This window comes from Chiloscyllium punctatum, chromosome 42 (genome assembly GCF_047496795.1).
Source record: "Chiloscyllium punctatum isolate Juve2018m chromosome 42, sChiPun1.3, whole genome shotgun sequence".
NCBI lineage: Eukaryota > Metazoa > Chordata > Chondrichthyes > Orectolobiformes > Hemiscylliidae > Chiloscyllium > Chiloscyllium punctatum.
The window spans coordinates 15,946,131-15,962,898 of NC_092780.1; the positions used below are offsets into that span (position 1 = coordinate 15,946,131).

Consider the following 16,768-nt stretch of genomic DNA (forward strand, 5'->3'; position numbering starts at 1 on the left):
AATATAATGCATTGTATGAAATTGTTCTGTCTGCTGTTTAATGCCACTAATGCTGACACTTCTACTGAAGTCATGGACTTACAGATGCATTACACGTTTTTCCATGACTACCTTCGCCAGTAACTTCCAGACTAAAATTCTGAAGCGCACACTTCAATATAATTTGTCTTTTGGATTATAGCATCAGGAAGTTTCTTATAAACAGGTTTTAAGAGGTGCATCTGAAGCATTGTTATGGATTTGGGGTTGTTAAACTGCAACTCATTTACTACAGTTCAGCCTTCAACACTATTATCCCCTCAAGACTGATTATTAAACTTAGTGATCTCGGACTAAGCCCTACTCTTTGCAACTGGATCCTCAGTTTCCTGACCCACGGGCCACAATCAGTGAAGACTGGGGACAATATTACATCCTCACTAACACTCAACACTAGAGCTCTGCCCAGGGATGTGTACTCAGCCCCCGACTGTACTCACTGTATACCCATGACTGCGTCGCAAAATACCAGACTAATGTCATTTACAAGTTCGCTGATGACACCACCACAGTCAGTCAAATCTCAGATGGTGATGAAACAGATCACAGACGGGAGGTAGAAGACCTGGAAACATGGTGCACTGAGAACGACCTCGCTCTCAATGCCAGCAAAACCAAGGAACTCATTATTGACTTTCAGCGGGATGTTACTCATGCCTCCTACACATTAAGAGCACAGAGGCAGAACGAGTGGAGAGTGTCAAGCTCCTGGGAGTAGTCATCCACAACAAGCTTTCTTGGACTCTTCATGTGGATGCACTGGTTACAAAGGCCCAACAATGTCTCCTTCCTCAGGCAGCTGAGGAAATTTGGCATGACGGCGAATACCCTTGCCAACTTTTATGGGTGGCAGTCGAGAACATTCTGTCTGGATGTATCACTACCTGGTATGGCAACTGTACCATTCAAGATCAGAGACAGTTATAGAGAGTGGTGAACTCGGCCCAGACATTCACAAAGGCCAACCTCCCATCTATAGAATCTATCTACCAGGCCCACTGTCAAGGAAAGGCTGCCAGCATTCTCAAAGATCCATCCCATCCTGGCAATGTTTTACTACAACTCTACTATCGGGAGAAGGTACAGAAGCCTGAACACACCCACCAGTCAGTTTCGCAACAGTTTCTACCCTACTGTTGTTAGAATACTGAATGGACTCTCAAACTCTTAAAATTCGCCGCCGTTTACCTGTCATTTACTATCTCTGCTACTTAACTCTGTGATCTGCCTGTATTGCTCACAAGACAAAGTTTTTCACTGTGCCTCGGTACACATGACAATTAATTCAATTCAATTCAATTTAAGATTTACGGAAAAATAATTATCCAGCCAAGCACAAGAAGAAGATATTCTCCTCAAGTTCGGTTGTTATAATGGCATAATTATAATGATTATACGGATCTGATATAATGGCAGCAGTAATTCTAAAGTATTGGCATTTTAAATTATCTGGAAAGCAGGTGGATGTCTTACTAGACAGGAACTAGACAAAGTGGATACCAGGATGATATTTCCACTGAATTATCTAGACCTGAGCAGCCACAATATTTGAATTATGGTTTGACTATTTAGGACTAATAAGAAGAATATTTTTTCACTCATTGTGTCATGAATCTTGTACCTCAAGAACCTATTAACGCTCAGTCATTAAACATATTCCAAGACCGAGATCAAAGGAATTTTGGACATTTGGGAAGTTGGGGAACTAATTAGCTCAGATGGTTAGAGTGTGGTGAAGATAACTATCAACAGCAAGGGTTTAATTCTGCACTGATATACAGCATAATGATATCCTGAACAATTAGTTGCTGTATAGAGAGAGGAGGGATATACTGCAGGAAGGCGAAAGCAGATTTTCCTGTTCCTTGATGTTACCTGACCTACTGTGCTTTCCCAGCACCACACTCTCGACTCTATACTGCTGGAATGTAGAGTTGAGGTAGAATACCAAATATGATAGGCTCAAAGGGTCAATTGGCTTACTCCAGTTCTTATATCCTAGGTTTATAAGTCTGTTCATCAGAGCAAGCAGTTGTAGCTTTACAGGACTTCATATTAAGTGGAAGAAATTTCAAATTCAATAGATGCAGTCTGCTGGCAGATTGCAAAGCTGTTTCGGAAGCCACAACAGAGATGTTTCTATCATCACCAGCTGGGAGACTTAATAGAGAAACAACAATGTGGGCAAAACCCAATCAATAACTGCTCACGGTTAGGCCCAACATGGTTAAGCAGTGATAGGGCCAAGCAAGACAGAAACATTGAAAAAAGTCAACACAAAAAGCCCTATTTATTGACCTGGCAGTTGAGCATGTGGTGGAGCATAAAATTGAAAGGTTATGCTGAGGAGAAAGGTAATGCAAATGCAAGTATAAAGTGAATGGGCTGAATTGCCTCTTCAAGTGTTGCCTGTTCTGTTATTGCTGGAGGGGTGGGAGATGTTGGCTCTGCCTTTTTGTTCTGGGTGTGACATGTGCTTCTGCTGTAAAGAAAGCGACAGCAACCTCACAAATTGGAAATTTAGACTTTTTTTTTCCCCTCTAGAGCACTTCACTTCTGTGAAATGTTGTTTTCAGAATTATTCAAATATAAAAGCTAATAATCTCACAAGAAACAAAACATTGAAGATCAGCCACAACTGAATCAGGTATATATTGAATGACATGTTATTCCTCCAGTCTTTTGTTTACATCCCATTTTAATGCTAATAACACTTCAGGTTGCAACTGCACTGTAGCTTGGGCTCATGCACATGAGACAAATGAATGGGTTTGTTTAATTCCTGGAAGATGAAGCAAGAACACAATGTAAAGTAATAGGTGATGCATTATATATCACTCATCACTCCTGTGACTACAATAGAACTGCCTTCAGAAAACAATATGATCTGCATTCTCACTACAAATAATTTTCTTTCAATCATTATATTCATAGCATTGTACAAACTGTTCTTCGAGAGTATATTATGAGGCCTTGACTTATATCATGGTTTTTAATAAGCCAATGAATCACTATTGTTCATTGCTATTATTTGGTTACATTATAGCAATTTTATTATTGAGCAAGTACATTTTTAATTAATGGTTGATGAGCTAGAGCAAGATTTCCGTGACTGGAATTGTACGAAAGCTAACCCAATGGGAGAATATGGGGGTGTGGAGGTGTAATATGGGGCGGGGGGGAGCTTGTCTGTTGACTTTCAAGTATTGGGATTTTACCACTGGCATGGAAAAGGTGGCGGATTTCTGCACATCCCAGGTCAATTGAGGTCCACTACAATGATGTTTTAACAGCATTGAATGGTGACTTATTCACACCTTCAATTCACCAGCACACCCTGGGAATGTTCCTGTGGGCTCAGGAGGTGGGCCTCCTGAAAGAGCATCCTGTGACCCACAGAGGACCTCCTGAGTGCCAAAGGCTTCCTTAGCTGGAAGACCCCTTTTCTCACTCTGACCGAATGGTGGACACATCTCAATTGCCAGGGCTTTACAATTAGGCTCCACTGAGCTGTGATCTGGGGTTCCTGGGTTGGTGGATGTTCTGGGACTTGTTGCACTCCCGACAGGCACTGAGGTTCTACCCATCCCTGGTGTTGCAAAGGGCGGGACTGGCTTTGGCATCATGGAATACTCCAAATAGTTAGAGCATTCTGTGTGACTTGACCTTTGTGGAAATACTTGCAAGGAAAATTTGACCACAGGTCCATCAGGAAGTGGTCAGTTCACAATGTCCTTGAGAGCCTGCAGTAAAAGAAGAGGGACGATCCAATCACTGAGCAGACCGTCAAAGTCATTGGGCAGGATGCCTCATCACCAGAACCTTCCAACAAGCACCAAAGCATCGCTTGGTTAGTGATGAGAAGGGCACGACTTGTGAGGTCTTTCATGTATACCCGTGCTCTGTGTGCCATGCACGCTGTCCTCAAAGCAGCATTGGACCACTGAAGTGGCCCAATGAACAGTCTCAAAATGACAGTTTGGGCTGGTATTTGCCTACACTGTTTGCTTGGAATCAAAAATTTGCTGTTCTCCTCCGAGACTTCAGCACAGCAATCCAATATAATGTTGTTGCCAGTCTGCTTACTTATACACTATATGAAGAGCTTTGAAGTCTCCTAATTTGAGGAAGGATATCCTGGCTATGAAGAGAGTACAATAGAGATTTACCAGAGTGATTGGTTAGGACTATGTTCACTGGAGTTTTAGGGGGATGGAGGGGGATCTCATAGATGTCAATAAGATTCTAAGAAGACTTGACAGGGTAAATGCAAGAAGGATGTTCCCAATGACCAGGGAGTCCAGAACCAGAGGTTACTGTTTAAGGAACCACATAGTCCACTTAGGACTAAGATGAGGAGAAACTTCTTTTCCCAAAGAGTGGTGAGCCTGTGCAATTCTCTGCCAGAAATCCATTGAGGTCGAAACATTGAATGTCTTCAAGAAGGCATTAGAGATAGATCAGACGGCTAAAGAGATCAAGAGATAAGGGGAGAATGCAGGAACAGGGCACTGAGTTGGATGATCAGCCATGATTATGTTGAAGGGGAGAGCAGGCATGAAAGGCCAATAATTCCCTCCTACTCTGATATTCTATCTTTTTATGTTTTGGAATGGATTCTGACAGTAATATATGCAATTACAAGGTCTTTGGTTGACAGCTTTATGAGAAGGTCAGAGGACAGTGTAATCCAACAATTGTGGAATTTTTTTTTAATTCTTTCTGGAGACTACAGATCTCCAGAGTTCATGATTTCTCTGAGAAACTGCAAACCAAACTCACGAATGGATCCAACCTGACTCTATCAAACTTGCCAGAGAGGGTTTAAAATGGCCACGCCTTGCCAAGGCTAGGAACACTGCGTGGAAAGGGATGTGGATAACGAGTGTTAATGCTTAAGATCATCTCAATCTTCCAACTCAGGACTTCAAACATAACGAGCAATGCTTGATTTGCATTCATGAATAAGCTATTTTGAATTCCTTGCTGCACTGAGCAGCCAAACCCCTTGGTCCTGCAATTTTTTGTCCATCGAACCAAGGAGTTTGACCATTCAGTGCAACAAGGAATTCAAAATAGCTTCTTCATGAACGCATTTCAAGCATTGCACATCATGTTTGAAGTCCCAAATTGGAAGATTGAGGTAATCTTAAGCATTAACACTCATTATCCACACCCATTTCCCATGATGTCTAAGAATGTCAAGAACAGGAATGGAGACAGGAATCTTGGAAATGACTCCCACCTCCCATTTTTAAAGGTTGGCCAGCTTGGTGAAAGTCACAGATCAGGATCATCAGATTGGGATCAGGTTTCTGTAATATTAACAGGTTTTGCATTAATTTATGTGGAAATCACTTTGCATCAACGCAAAATGGCAATACAGCAGTAAATTGAGCCAAGCATTTGTTTGTATTTTTGGTTTATCCATTTTAAAAACAATGGATTAAAAATTTATGAACTTCTCAGAGAGACAACACCAAAACCTTTCGACATTTCAAAATGCAATTGAATATGCCCAAATCTTTTTGATCTCTCCTGTAGCAGCCAATTAACTTAAAGGAAAGCACTGGTTTAAAATAATTTCTGCTTTATACACAAGCCAATCATCCACTATCTGTTTCCCAGTAGTAAATTAAACTAATCAAATTCATTAAGACAATGTTAACAATGTTCAAAGTGGATGCTTCCGTCTCACTGACGAGCCATCTATTCTTACAACAAATTAGGCAAGAGATTATTCGCAGCTCCTTTTGTTGCAATGTCTATCTTTTTATTCCTGTTACACATAAATCTAGAAGTCCTGCAATTTGTCCATCAAACCAAGGAGGTTGGCTGTCCAGTACAGAAAGAAATTCAAAATAGCTTCTTCACGAATGCATTTAATGCTTTGCACATTATAGTTGAAGTCCCGAATTGGGAGATTGAGGTGTTTTAAGCATTAATCTCTCCCTAAAGTCAATTTATTATTTACATTTTGTAACTAACTAAATTAGTGTTCAAAAGGAGAAAAGCTACTGTTTCAAATAATTAAGTTTCTTCCATGATTTCTCTCTCAAAGCTGGTGTAACTAGTCAGTAAGCTAAGTTGCTCCAACAGATGTCTCTGCTTTAGCTGAGTGGAGTAGTGGTTTTTTTCGGAATATAAATACCTCCAGGCAAAAAGATTCAAGTTCAAGTCCAATCTTCCCTATCAGGCGTGTCATAACCTGTCTGGAGAGGTTGATTTAAGACAATTATAGATATAAATGTGGTTTCTGTGGCACAGTGGTAGTGTGCCTGTGTCTGGGTTCAAGTCTCACCTTCCCCAGGGATGTGTCATAGCATGTTTGAACAGGTCAATTTAAATCTATAAATGCAAGTGCCTCTCAGTGCTTGCTGTCTGCCCAGACTGTCAAAATGAGAGTTTGAGTTATAACATTGAAATATGATGCAACATTGAAAAAAAGTTAGTTAACATAATAAAGAAGGCAGGATTGATTGTTGTGTTAAAGTTGCAGTGTTTGCCCATGATAATCCATAGCAACCACATCAGTGATAAGTGTTGCTGCTTTAGCTTGGAGGTTTTTGAGCTGGAGGCTGAGCTACAAACATTGCAACATATCAAAGAGGGGCACTATTAGCTGGATGTTTTGTTCCAAAATGCAGTCGCACCCCTTGGTGGGAGTTGTTTGCAGGACACTGAACAGCAGTGATAATGTGAATTACAATATGAGTCAAAAAAATTAGAAATGGACATGACAAAGGTAATACAGTATTCATAAGGCACTCCAATTGAAATACAAACTTAGTAAACCTAATTAGCATAAATGTTGTGAATGACAGATGCTTGGTTTTGTTGAGCAGGGTTTTGAGAAACCTACTAAGCAACAAATAATCTTAGACCTAATACTGTGCAATGAAAAGGGCTAATTAATAATCTTGTTGCAAAGGATCCATTAAGGCAGAGTGGTCTCACTTTCTGATACCATTCAATATGACGTTTGAAGTGGTGTAGTTCAATTAGAAACCAGGGTCTTAAATCCAAACAAAGAAAACTTTAAAGTTCAGAGAGACAAATTAGTTATGCTGATTTGGGAAACTGTACTAAAACATATGACAGTAGGCAGGCAATCAATGGCATTTAAAGAGATGGTACATAGCATACAACAAAAATACATTCCTTTCAAGCAAGGAAGCTGTTCCAACTGCAACTAACAAATGAAACCAAAGAGTCTTAGAGCAAAGGAAAGAGCCTATAAAGTTGCCAAAAATATTAGCACTCCAGATTTTGAAGACTTTAGAATTCTTCAAAGGAAAACCAAGAAAAAGGCTAAGAATGGGAGAATAGAATGAGAGTAAACAAGTGTGAAACATTTTTTAAAATGTAAAAGCTTCTATAGGTATGTAAAAAGGAAAAGATTTGCAAAAGCAAATCTGGCTCCATTATAAGCAGAATGAGGAGAGTTTACAATGGGGAATAAAGAAATGACAGAGAAATTAAATAAATGCTTCGTGTCTGCTTCCACACAAAAAAAACTCCCATGATTAATTGAGAATTTAGGGATTAGTGTAAGCAAAGAACTGCAAAGTATTAGTAGAAAAGTAGTACCAGAGACAATAATGGGAGCTAAAGTGGATAAATCCTCAAGACCTAATGATTAACATCCCGCAGTGTTGAAGGAGATACTCTTATGAATATGTTCATAAGAAGATGCGATGACAATTTAACAGGATTTCTGAAGAGGCTAATAGATTTATAAAAAAATTGCAGATGGAATACAACATAAAGTAATGTGAGGCTCTGGAATTTGGTCAGGAGTTTGGAAATGCAGATTATTTCTTAAATGATAAGAGGTTATAAAGCATTGAACTTTAAAGGGTGTCATTGTTCATGAGACTCTGAAGGTTAACATGACCGTACAACAAGTAATTAAGAAGGCAGTTGGAATGTTGGCCATAATTACAAGAGAATTTGAGTACAGGAGTAGAGATGTCTTACCGTTATATCCTTCACCAAGTGGAGAAAGACCACCATCAAAAGTCTTTTGACCAAAGTATTGTGGGGGGCCTGTTCAGTTATCAAACCCTCCCGGTGCCTCGATTATATGTAAATACCATCTTGCATAAGAAAGAATTGCCTTCAGGTTTATTCGAACTGATGGGAAAGTTAAACTCCAATGTTTGTTTGTTCTCCATATGCAAAGACTGTACAGAACGAAACTGTTTTCATGACTTTATTGATAAAAATATCTTTATATATGTAAAGATATATATCTTTATATATTTTTGAAATTTAAAAAAAACATGCTGCACTAAGACATAGCTTGGCTGGTGGTGAGAAGGGCACTACCTGTGAGATCCTTCATTACATCTGGACTCTCTCCGCTACCGCACACTGCCCTCACAGTGGCTGTGGGGTGGGGGTACAGACTGTCACCCAACCCTTCTGGAATGTGCCTTTGTAAAGAAGGGCTGGACAAAGATGCAGCGGTTTTTGACGAGGGTTGTCCCAAGTAGCTCCGTGACATGGAACTCTGTGCTCTACGGTCTGTTTCCCAGGACATATGTCAAGCCAAATATTGACTGCGCCGGGAGGACCATTAACTCAATGAAAGGGGAATGACATTCTTTGAATCTGTCCAAACACCTGTTCGTCTTCCAGATCAAAGAGTTGACCTCAACAGAGTGTTACAGACTGGCATACTCCAAGGCCTAGGACTTCAGCAATATGGGGGAAAAAAAACACTGTCTACTGTCTTTTCTCCACAGTAAAATGGGGGCACATTCAGCAGTCAGACCGTCAGACCCTCTCATTTCCTCTAGTGTATATGTACATAAATAGTACAAAAGTAAGAACTGTCTTCGGCCTTTGCAAATGCAGAAATCGTCATATCCAAGGTTTGTTTCTCTTAATATGCAAACACTAAAGAGAACTGTTCTCGTACCTGCGTATGTATATGAAAATATTTTTCTGAATAAAGCATATTTTTATGATAAAAAATTATACAGTGCCTTTGTGAGACTGCACATGGAATATTGTGCACAATTTTGGTCTCTATGCTGAAGAAAAGATATATCTACCATAGGGCAGTGCAACAAAGGTTTATCAAAATAATTCTGAGGATGGAGGGATTGTCCAGTGAGGAAACGTTAAGTAGACTTGGCCCATATTCTCTGCCACTTAGAAGAATGAGAGGTGACTTCATCCAAATATACAAAGTTCTTACGTGCGATCAACTGGATAGATGCAGGAAGGATATTTTTTCCTGGATGGAGGATCTATATCCAGGGACAGAGTCTCGGAATAAGGAGCAAACCATATAGGACTGAGATCAAGAGGAATTTCTCAGGGGGAGTTCTCTGCCCCAGAGGACGTGAAGCTCAGTCATTAAGTCTTTCTAAGATAGATGTCAATTGATTTCTGCATATTAAAACAGCAAGGATATCGGGATACTGCAAGAAAATGGTGTTCGTGTAGAAGCTCTGTCATTATTTCACTGAATGGAAGACCTTCTTCTGCTCCTACTTGTTATGGTCTTCAACAGAATCTTCCAGCATAGAAGAAAGCAATTTGATTGTTCATGCATATGTTGGCACCGTGAAAAAACTAGCCGATTAATCCTACACCCTTACTCTTTCTTCAGAGAAAGCCTGGAAACCTTTTCCTTTTCAAGCCTATATGCAATGTGTGATTGAAAAGATTTATTGAAACTGAATTCACTTCTCTTTCAGGAAGCTCATCCCAGATTATAACAACTCACCATGTTAAAAACAAACTTTCACTTTTCTTCTTCTCTGGTTCTTTTTGTTTTAATGTTTGCCTACAGTTTAAACACGCAACTTATTTTTTCCCAGCTACTTTCCACTTGAGTGAGTCAAGGTCTGGGACTCTCTCAGTGCCTCAACAACCAGCTACAATAATTTATTACACTTAAGTCCCACTCAGTTTTATGTCTTCTACAGACTTGGATAATAGATTAGATTCCCTACAGTATGGAAACAGGCCCTTCAGCCCAACAAGTCCATCCTGATCCTCCGAAGGGAAATCCACCCAGACCCATTCCCTCATTTACCCCGACTAATGCACCCAACACTATTGACAATTTAGCATGGCGAACTCACCTAACATGTACATCTTTGGATTGTGGGAGGAAACCAGAGCAAACCCACACAGACACAGGGAGAATGTACAAACTCCACACAGTCAACCCTGGCACTGTAAGGCAGCAGTGCTAACCACTGAGCCACCATACTGCCCTAAATTCCACATCCAAATCATTAATATAGGTTGTAAATATCTGGAGCCCAAAGACTGATTCTTGTGATGTCCCTATATTCACAGCCTGCCAACCTGAAAGTGACCCATTTATTCTTACTGTCTGTTTTCTGTTTGTTAACCAGTTGTCAATCCATACCAGGATATCTTCTCAATCCCATGTGCTCTAATTTTATTTATCAGTCTCCTATTGATAGTCTTCTGAAGCTCTAAATATATTATGCCCACTAGTTCTCCCATATCTGTTCTGCTAGTTACATTCTTAAAAAAAACACCAACCGCTTTATCAAAGGAGGTCTCAAAAACACGCACATGATTGATTCTTTAATGACTGGCAAGGACTCTATTTTTACAAATCCTGTTTTTAAAAAGAAATTGCCTTCCAATGTCAACATTTCCAACTTCTCCATGTTGCTCCCAGTTCCACATAGAATCCATCTGGGACTAGTGGAGATCATTTCAATGGAGTTTAATCATTTCCTACACTACTTCCATCTGATATCACTGAACTATTTCGGAATCTTGGCTCATTATTTCTCCCCAGACCAAGTGATGGAAGCAAATTCTGAGTAGGGGCAGGCAGGAAAGTGAAAGGACCTCAATCAGGTCAGTCATGACCTGATCGAGTTGGTCAAGGGGGTGAAATGACCTACTCCTTCTCTATGTCTCCAGCGCTATCTAGTTTGATAGCAGCTGAACAATTCAGACAAGAAAATCAATTCATTTTAAACACAGTACAATACATCTGGCAAAAAAAGCCTGAGGACTAATTGTATTTAGCAAAGTTTCCTCTCTGGACACCATTTGTGTGAAAATTAATCTCCTTTTCTGAAACAATGACAATGAATGGAGAGCAGAAGGTTAAATATTACACTTCTATAAACAGAAACACTTACATTTAGACAATGACCCAAGATCACAAAGGCATCTTGACATTTTGAAACATTTAGTAGCCCATGCAGTGCCGTACAGAACATTCGAATGTAGTTAATGTTGTAATGTAGGAAATATGGCAGCCAATTTACACAAAGCAAGCTCCTTTGGACAGCAATGTGATAATGACTGGATGATTATTTCAGTAATGTTGATTGATGATAAATACTGACTGAAATCCCCCCCTGCACTTTCTTGAAGATCACCTGAGAGGGCTGACAGGATCTCAGTCGATTATTTCATTCAAACTTACAAAAAGAAAAATTAATAAAACTAATTTGGAGCCTGCAATTTCATTTTAATTTCAAGTTTCATTTCGCCACATCATTAAAAATTCCAAATAAGCCTTGGTACAGTCATTACATTTCTCAAATCTCTGTTGCCACAAGAAGCAAAGAGCTCATTATATTTATTGGCAAAGATTTCTCATTTACCACATTTGTTTTTATTTCAAAACAGCTTTAATATTCGAAAACATCTGTTTTCATTTTGTGTAAAGTTACATTATATTTGTTGCCAAAAATGTGGGTCCTGTTTAAGCTTTGTTTAGTGAAGAAATAATAGTTTTGTAAATCGAAATAATAGATTCACATCATGTAGAGCAGCAGATGGCTCAGTGGTTAGTACTGCTGCCTGACAGTGCTAGGGACCTGGGTTCGATTCCAACCTTGGGCTACTGTCCGTGTGGAGTTTGCACATTCTCCCTGTGTGGGCTTCCTCTGGGTGTTCTGGTTTCCTCCCACATTTCAAAAATGTGCAAGTTAGGTGAATTGGTCAAGCTAAATTGCCCATAGTATTCAGGAATGTGAGGGTTGGTTGCATTAGTCAGGAGTAAATATAGGTTAGGGGGAATGGGTCTGGATACGTTACTCTTCAGTGTGTTGGTGTGGACTTGCTGGGTCAAAGGGCCTGTTTCCGCACTGAGGGGATTCTAAAAGTAGTGAAATTAAATGTGCAAAGGAACTCAACAGGATAGTTACAGAAAAAGCATTTTCACAGGTGGGAAACCCAATGGGGCATAATCTTAAAATGATAGTTTGGCCATGCAGAAACAAAATAAGGAAGCACTGTTCTAGCAATGGCACCAGTGCCAATCCTCGGTCAGTGGGAATTTTTGGAGAGGTACATTAGAATCCATATTGTAACAAACAAGGCTCATGAAGAGCCTTGGTAAAGGCAGTTGAAGGAGGACACTGGGATTTTCTAGTTGGCCTCCAACTTCCCAAAGCAAAGGAATGAATGGACTTTAAGTGCCTGGTTGTGCCAGCCTGGGGAGCCTGGGCTCTGGCTAGGTCTAACTCTGCCCGGATGCTAGTGCAGCTAAAAGCTGCCCTCTAGATTCAAGAGACCACACTTCATTGTGCAGGGAACCTATACCGGAGGTAGAGCAGCTTGGTAAAAATCCTAAAGAGTGACTATTTGCCCGTTTGTGATTGAGTTTGTAATGCAGAAACAGTCCAGCACCTTTGAAGGAAGATTGTTCATAACTCCTGGAATTGCTGTCATTGCAACCTAGAAACCATTAAAAATCAGAGACAAATCATCTCAGAAGTAAGTCCTGCTCATAGGAAAGTACTGCTATTTTTTTCATCAAGCTAGATTACACTGCACAATAAAGGCAACATGAGGATTGCGTCTGGTCAATATGATATGCTTCAGAGACATGACAGACATTCATTGAGATCGGGTTGAGCCAGTCAATGGAAAATGCCAATTAGTGAATGAGATTGTAGGTGTAGAAGCTGGCCACTCAGCCCATTGAGTCTGCTATATTACTCAATGATATCGTAGCTGATCTGATGATCCTCAATCCCCCAATACCTGTGTTATCCCCACTATACTTAGTCCCCTTATTGATTAAATAGGTTGAGCTCAGCCTTGAATACACTGAACATCCCACCCTCGATAGCACTCTGTGGCAAAGAATTCCACAAATTCACTACCTTCTGAGAGAAGAAATTCCTCATCTCTGTCTTAAGTGAATGAGCCCTTGCTCTGAGATTATGTCCTCCAAACCTAAACGCCTGCACAAGGAGACACATCTTTCCACAACTACTCTGTCAAGTTCCTTAGGAATATTACATGTTTCAAAAAGGTTGCCTCTAATTCTTTTAAACTCAAATGAGTACAGGCCCATCCTACTCACCCTCATAAGACCATCCCTCCACATCTGGAATCTACCTAGTGAACCTTCTCTGGATTACAATAGACAATAGACTATAGACAATAGACAATAGATGCAGGAGTAGGCCATTCAGCCCTTCGAGCCTGCACCGCCATTCAATATGATCATGGCTGATCATTCCCAATCAGTATCCTGTTCCAGCCTTATCTCCATAACCCTTGACTCCACTATCTTTAAGAGCTCTATCCAATTCTTTCTTAAATGAATCCAGAGACTGGGCCTCCACTGCCCTCTGGGGCAGAGCATTCCACACAGCCACCACTCTCTGGGTGAAGTAGTTTCTCCTCATCTCTGTCCTAAATGGTCTACCCCGTATTTTTAAGTTGTGTCCTCTGGTTCGGCACTCCCCCATCAGCAGAAATATGTTTCCTCCTGCCAGAGTGTCCAATCCTTTCATAATCCTATACATTTCAATCAGATCCCCTCTCAGTCTTCTAAACTCAAGGGTATACAAGCCCAGTCGCTTCAGTCTTTCCGTGTAAGGCAATACCTCCAATGTCATTATATTTTTCCTTACATAAGGAGACCACACGTGCAATACATGCTGACTTCCCACATTCAGGAATGAACGTCATTCCTATTGGCATGATGAAAGCATTGCTCCATGATGGGTTGGAAATACACTGACCATATGGCAGTGGTATAACAATGATCTCCACACACCTCCAATCCTTTTCTTTCTCACCCCTTCTATCCTTGTGCCATGAATTGGATAAGAGTGATTTCTGCTTACATGTACTGGACTTAACTTTTCTTTTTAGATTACTTACAGTGTGGAAACAGGCCCTTCTGCCCAACAAGTCCACACCGACCTACCAAAGCGCAACCCATCCAGACCCATTCCCCTACATTTACCCCTTCACCTAACACTATGGGCAATTTAGCATGGCCAATTCACCTAACCTGCACATTTTTGGATTGTGGGAGGAAACTGGAGCACCCAGAGGAAACCCACGCAGACATGAGGAGAATGTGCAAACTCCACACAGAGTCGCGTGAGGCAGGAATTGAGCCTGGGTCTCTGGCGCTTTGAGGCAGCAGTGCTAACCACTGTGCTACCGTGCCGCCCAACTTCTTCGAAGGTGTGTCAGAATGGACAAATTGTTTTAAATAAGTATCCTCGAGAGGGTATTGGATGATTATTTGGATAGAAATAATGTGCAAAGTTAGGTGGGAAAGCAGGAGAGTAGCAGGAGGTGATGATGCTCAACTGAAGAGCTGGTGCAGCCACGTTGGGCTGAATGACCTCCTTCTGCATCAGAATAACTCCATGAATTTAAGCTGCTTTATTCCAAAGTACAGGGAAACATAAAACTGGGCACAGGAACTCATCACTTCATCAGGAAAGAGCCATAAACCAGTAATCCTGTCGCAACATCTTTCATCTGCTGATTTGCATTGGAAAGACTAGCAGTCACTGAAAGGAGTACAGTTTTTGGTGTTGGCAGGAGGGGAGGGGATCAGAAATGCCACTTGGTGAAGTAGCCTGGTTTCTGAGGTGCTGCCTTATGCAAATTTAACCGTACATCACAGCAACCTGCTGAACATAAATCTTCTCACTTTCTTCAGTGGTGTTACACAGAAACCTTAACACCCATGCTGCTTGCAGCTGCGCAAGTCAGAAAAATACGTTGGAATTCTGACAATTTCTCAACAGGACATTTTTAAAATACCCACCTCACCCCTTGAAATCATGACTACAAAGGGTTTCTTTCAAGGACTTTGCAGCTTGTGAGGATTAGAATTGCCTCAGATCCCCAGGCAAATGGGCAGGATCAGAGGCAGGGACTCACTGTGCCATGAGGTGGGCTCTACTTGTTGGATTAATGGCAGGGAGTACCATTAAGAAAAAAGTGATTGGGGATTTTCGTGGTTTTGCATGAGGCTCGTTTCAGGAACCTGGTCAAAGATGACTAATCTATGCTGGTGGATCGCAGGATTCTGAACCACAGAATAGAAGATTTAGGTGATTCATTGTAGAGCATTCATTGTAGGAGACTGAGGTGGATGAAGAGTTAGCCATGGTCCACCACCAATAGTGGGCATCATTGCCCGTTAGAAAGGGACCGCAGTTATCCCACTTCAGTGGCACGACTTTACATCAAGCATGGGTCACGACAAGGAAAGAAGTTTCCATGAACTTCTACAGTCAATATAGGGCTTGAACTTAGTCGATCAGAATCGTTCTACATCAAGCCAACAGAGCCCCCCCTCACCCTCGCCCCCCTCACCCTCACTCAACCCCCCTCACCCTCACCCCCACTCAATCCCCCAGGGCAAATGTGGACACCGGAGAAGGGCCTTAACTTGAGCCCAGCCAATGATCCCAGCAAATTCTGGTGGTAGAAGGTACTAGTAAGTATATCAATGCAATATTATATCATCCAGTAGTCTCTACATGTTGTTTAGAATATTCCTTTTGATCCATCTGTTTAATTAACTCAACTCTGGTGCAAACTTCCCTAAATACTCCCGGTTTGGATCAACCTTCCAAATGTTGAAAAACAGTCAGGCAGTCAATTACCTTTCTTTGGAGAAATTTTGGTCAGCTTCTGAAAATTCTGATCCACGTTAAAGTGAAATGTTGGTGTTTCATATGTCTTGCCATCATCTTCAATCCCATCAACAATTCTGCAAAATAAAATGTGAGAGATTAAATGTGAACTGCTTGCTCATGTGCTGACTATCAAGCTCATGTTTCACCCAGTTGGTGACTGCACCATTTCCAACTCACACTCGATCAGGAGCTGACTCGAGTGAATGTTACTGACTGACACCTCGACACACAGTAAGTAACAGATTCACCTTCAGAGCCGCATTTGATTCTACAGCCCCTGATAAGCTATCACATACCCTGTCACTTCACAACCACAGGTCTGCAGTGCCCGGCACTCAGTTTCTGATAACTTCAAATATAAAAATTATGACTGGAACACTTTCCTTAAAATGTATCAACCAGATGGAAATGTAATTTGTGACTTACATTGCCTTACACTGGTGGAAGGATCGAGCACTAAAAGTCACTGATTTAATGTAAACAGCAAAAGAAGTAATGACTGTATAAGGTTTTTATTCTTGCACAGCGAGAGGGTAAGATTTGGAGTCCACTGCTCGAGAGTATTCTAGCGGCAGATTCAATCAAAGCTTTTAGAAGATAATTGGCTATATAGCTGAACAGAAAATATTCACACAGTTATAGGGACAAGATAATGCAAGGTGGGACTCGGGTGTATTTCTCTTCAAGTGCTGATTGGCTTCCTGGACTATAATCATTCGATGATTTCAGAAGAGAGTGTGAGGAAGTGAACAAGAGAAATAAAATGAGAGGGATTTTTGGAGCCCAGAATGCTCCAA

The 16,768-nt window shown here is 40.9% G+C and overlaps 1 protein-coding gene across 2 annotated transcripts in view; it reads right to left on the bottom strand.

The window, feature by feature from the left end:
• The window catches only part of kcnh4b (potassium voltage-gated channel, subfamily H (eag-related), member 4b), a 169,977-nt gene that overhangs the window by 7,802 nt on the left and 145,407 nt on the right, over window positions 1-16,768 (bottom strand). For both annotated transcript variants that reach the window (XM_072561492.1, XM_072561493.1), the window contains exon 14: window positions 15,939-16,045. In XM_072561492.1, coding sequence (XP_072417593.1) covers window positions 15,939-16,045 — 107 coding nt within the window. The remainder of the gene's footprint in view (window positions 1-15,938; window positions 16,046-16,768) is intronic.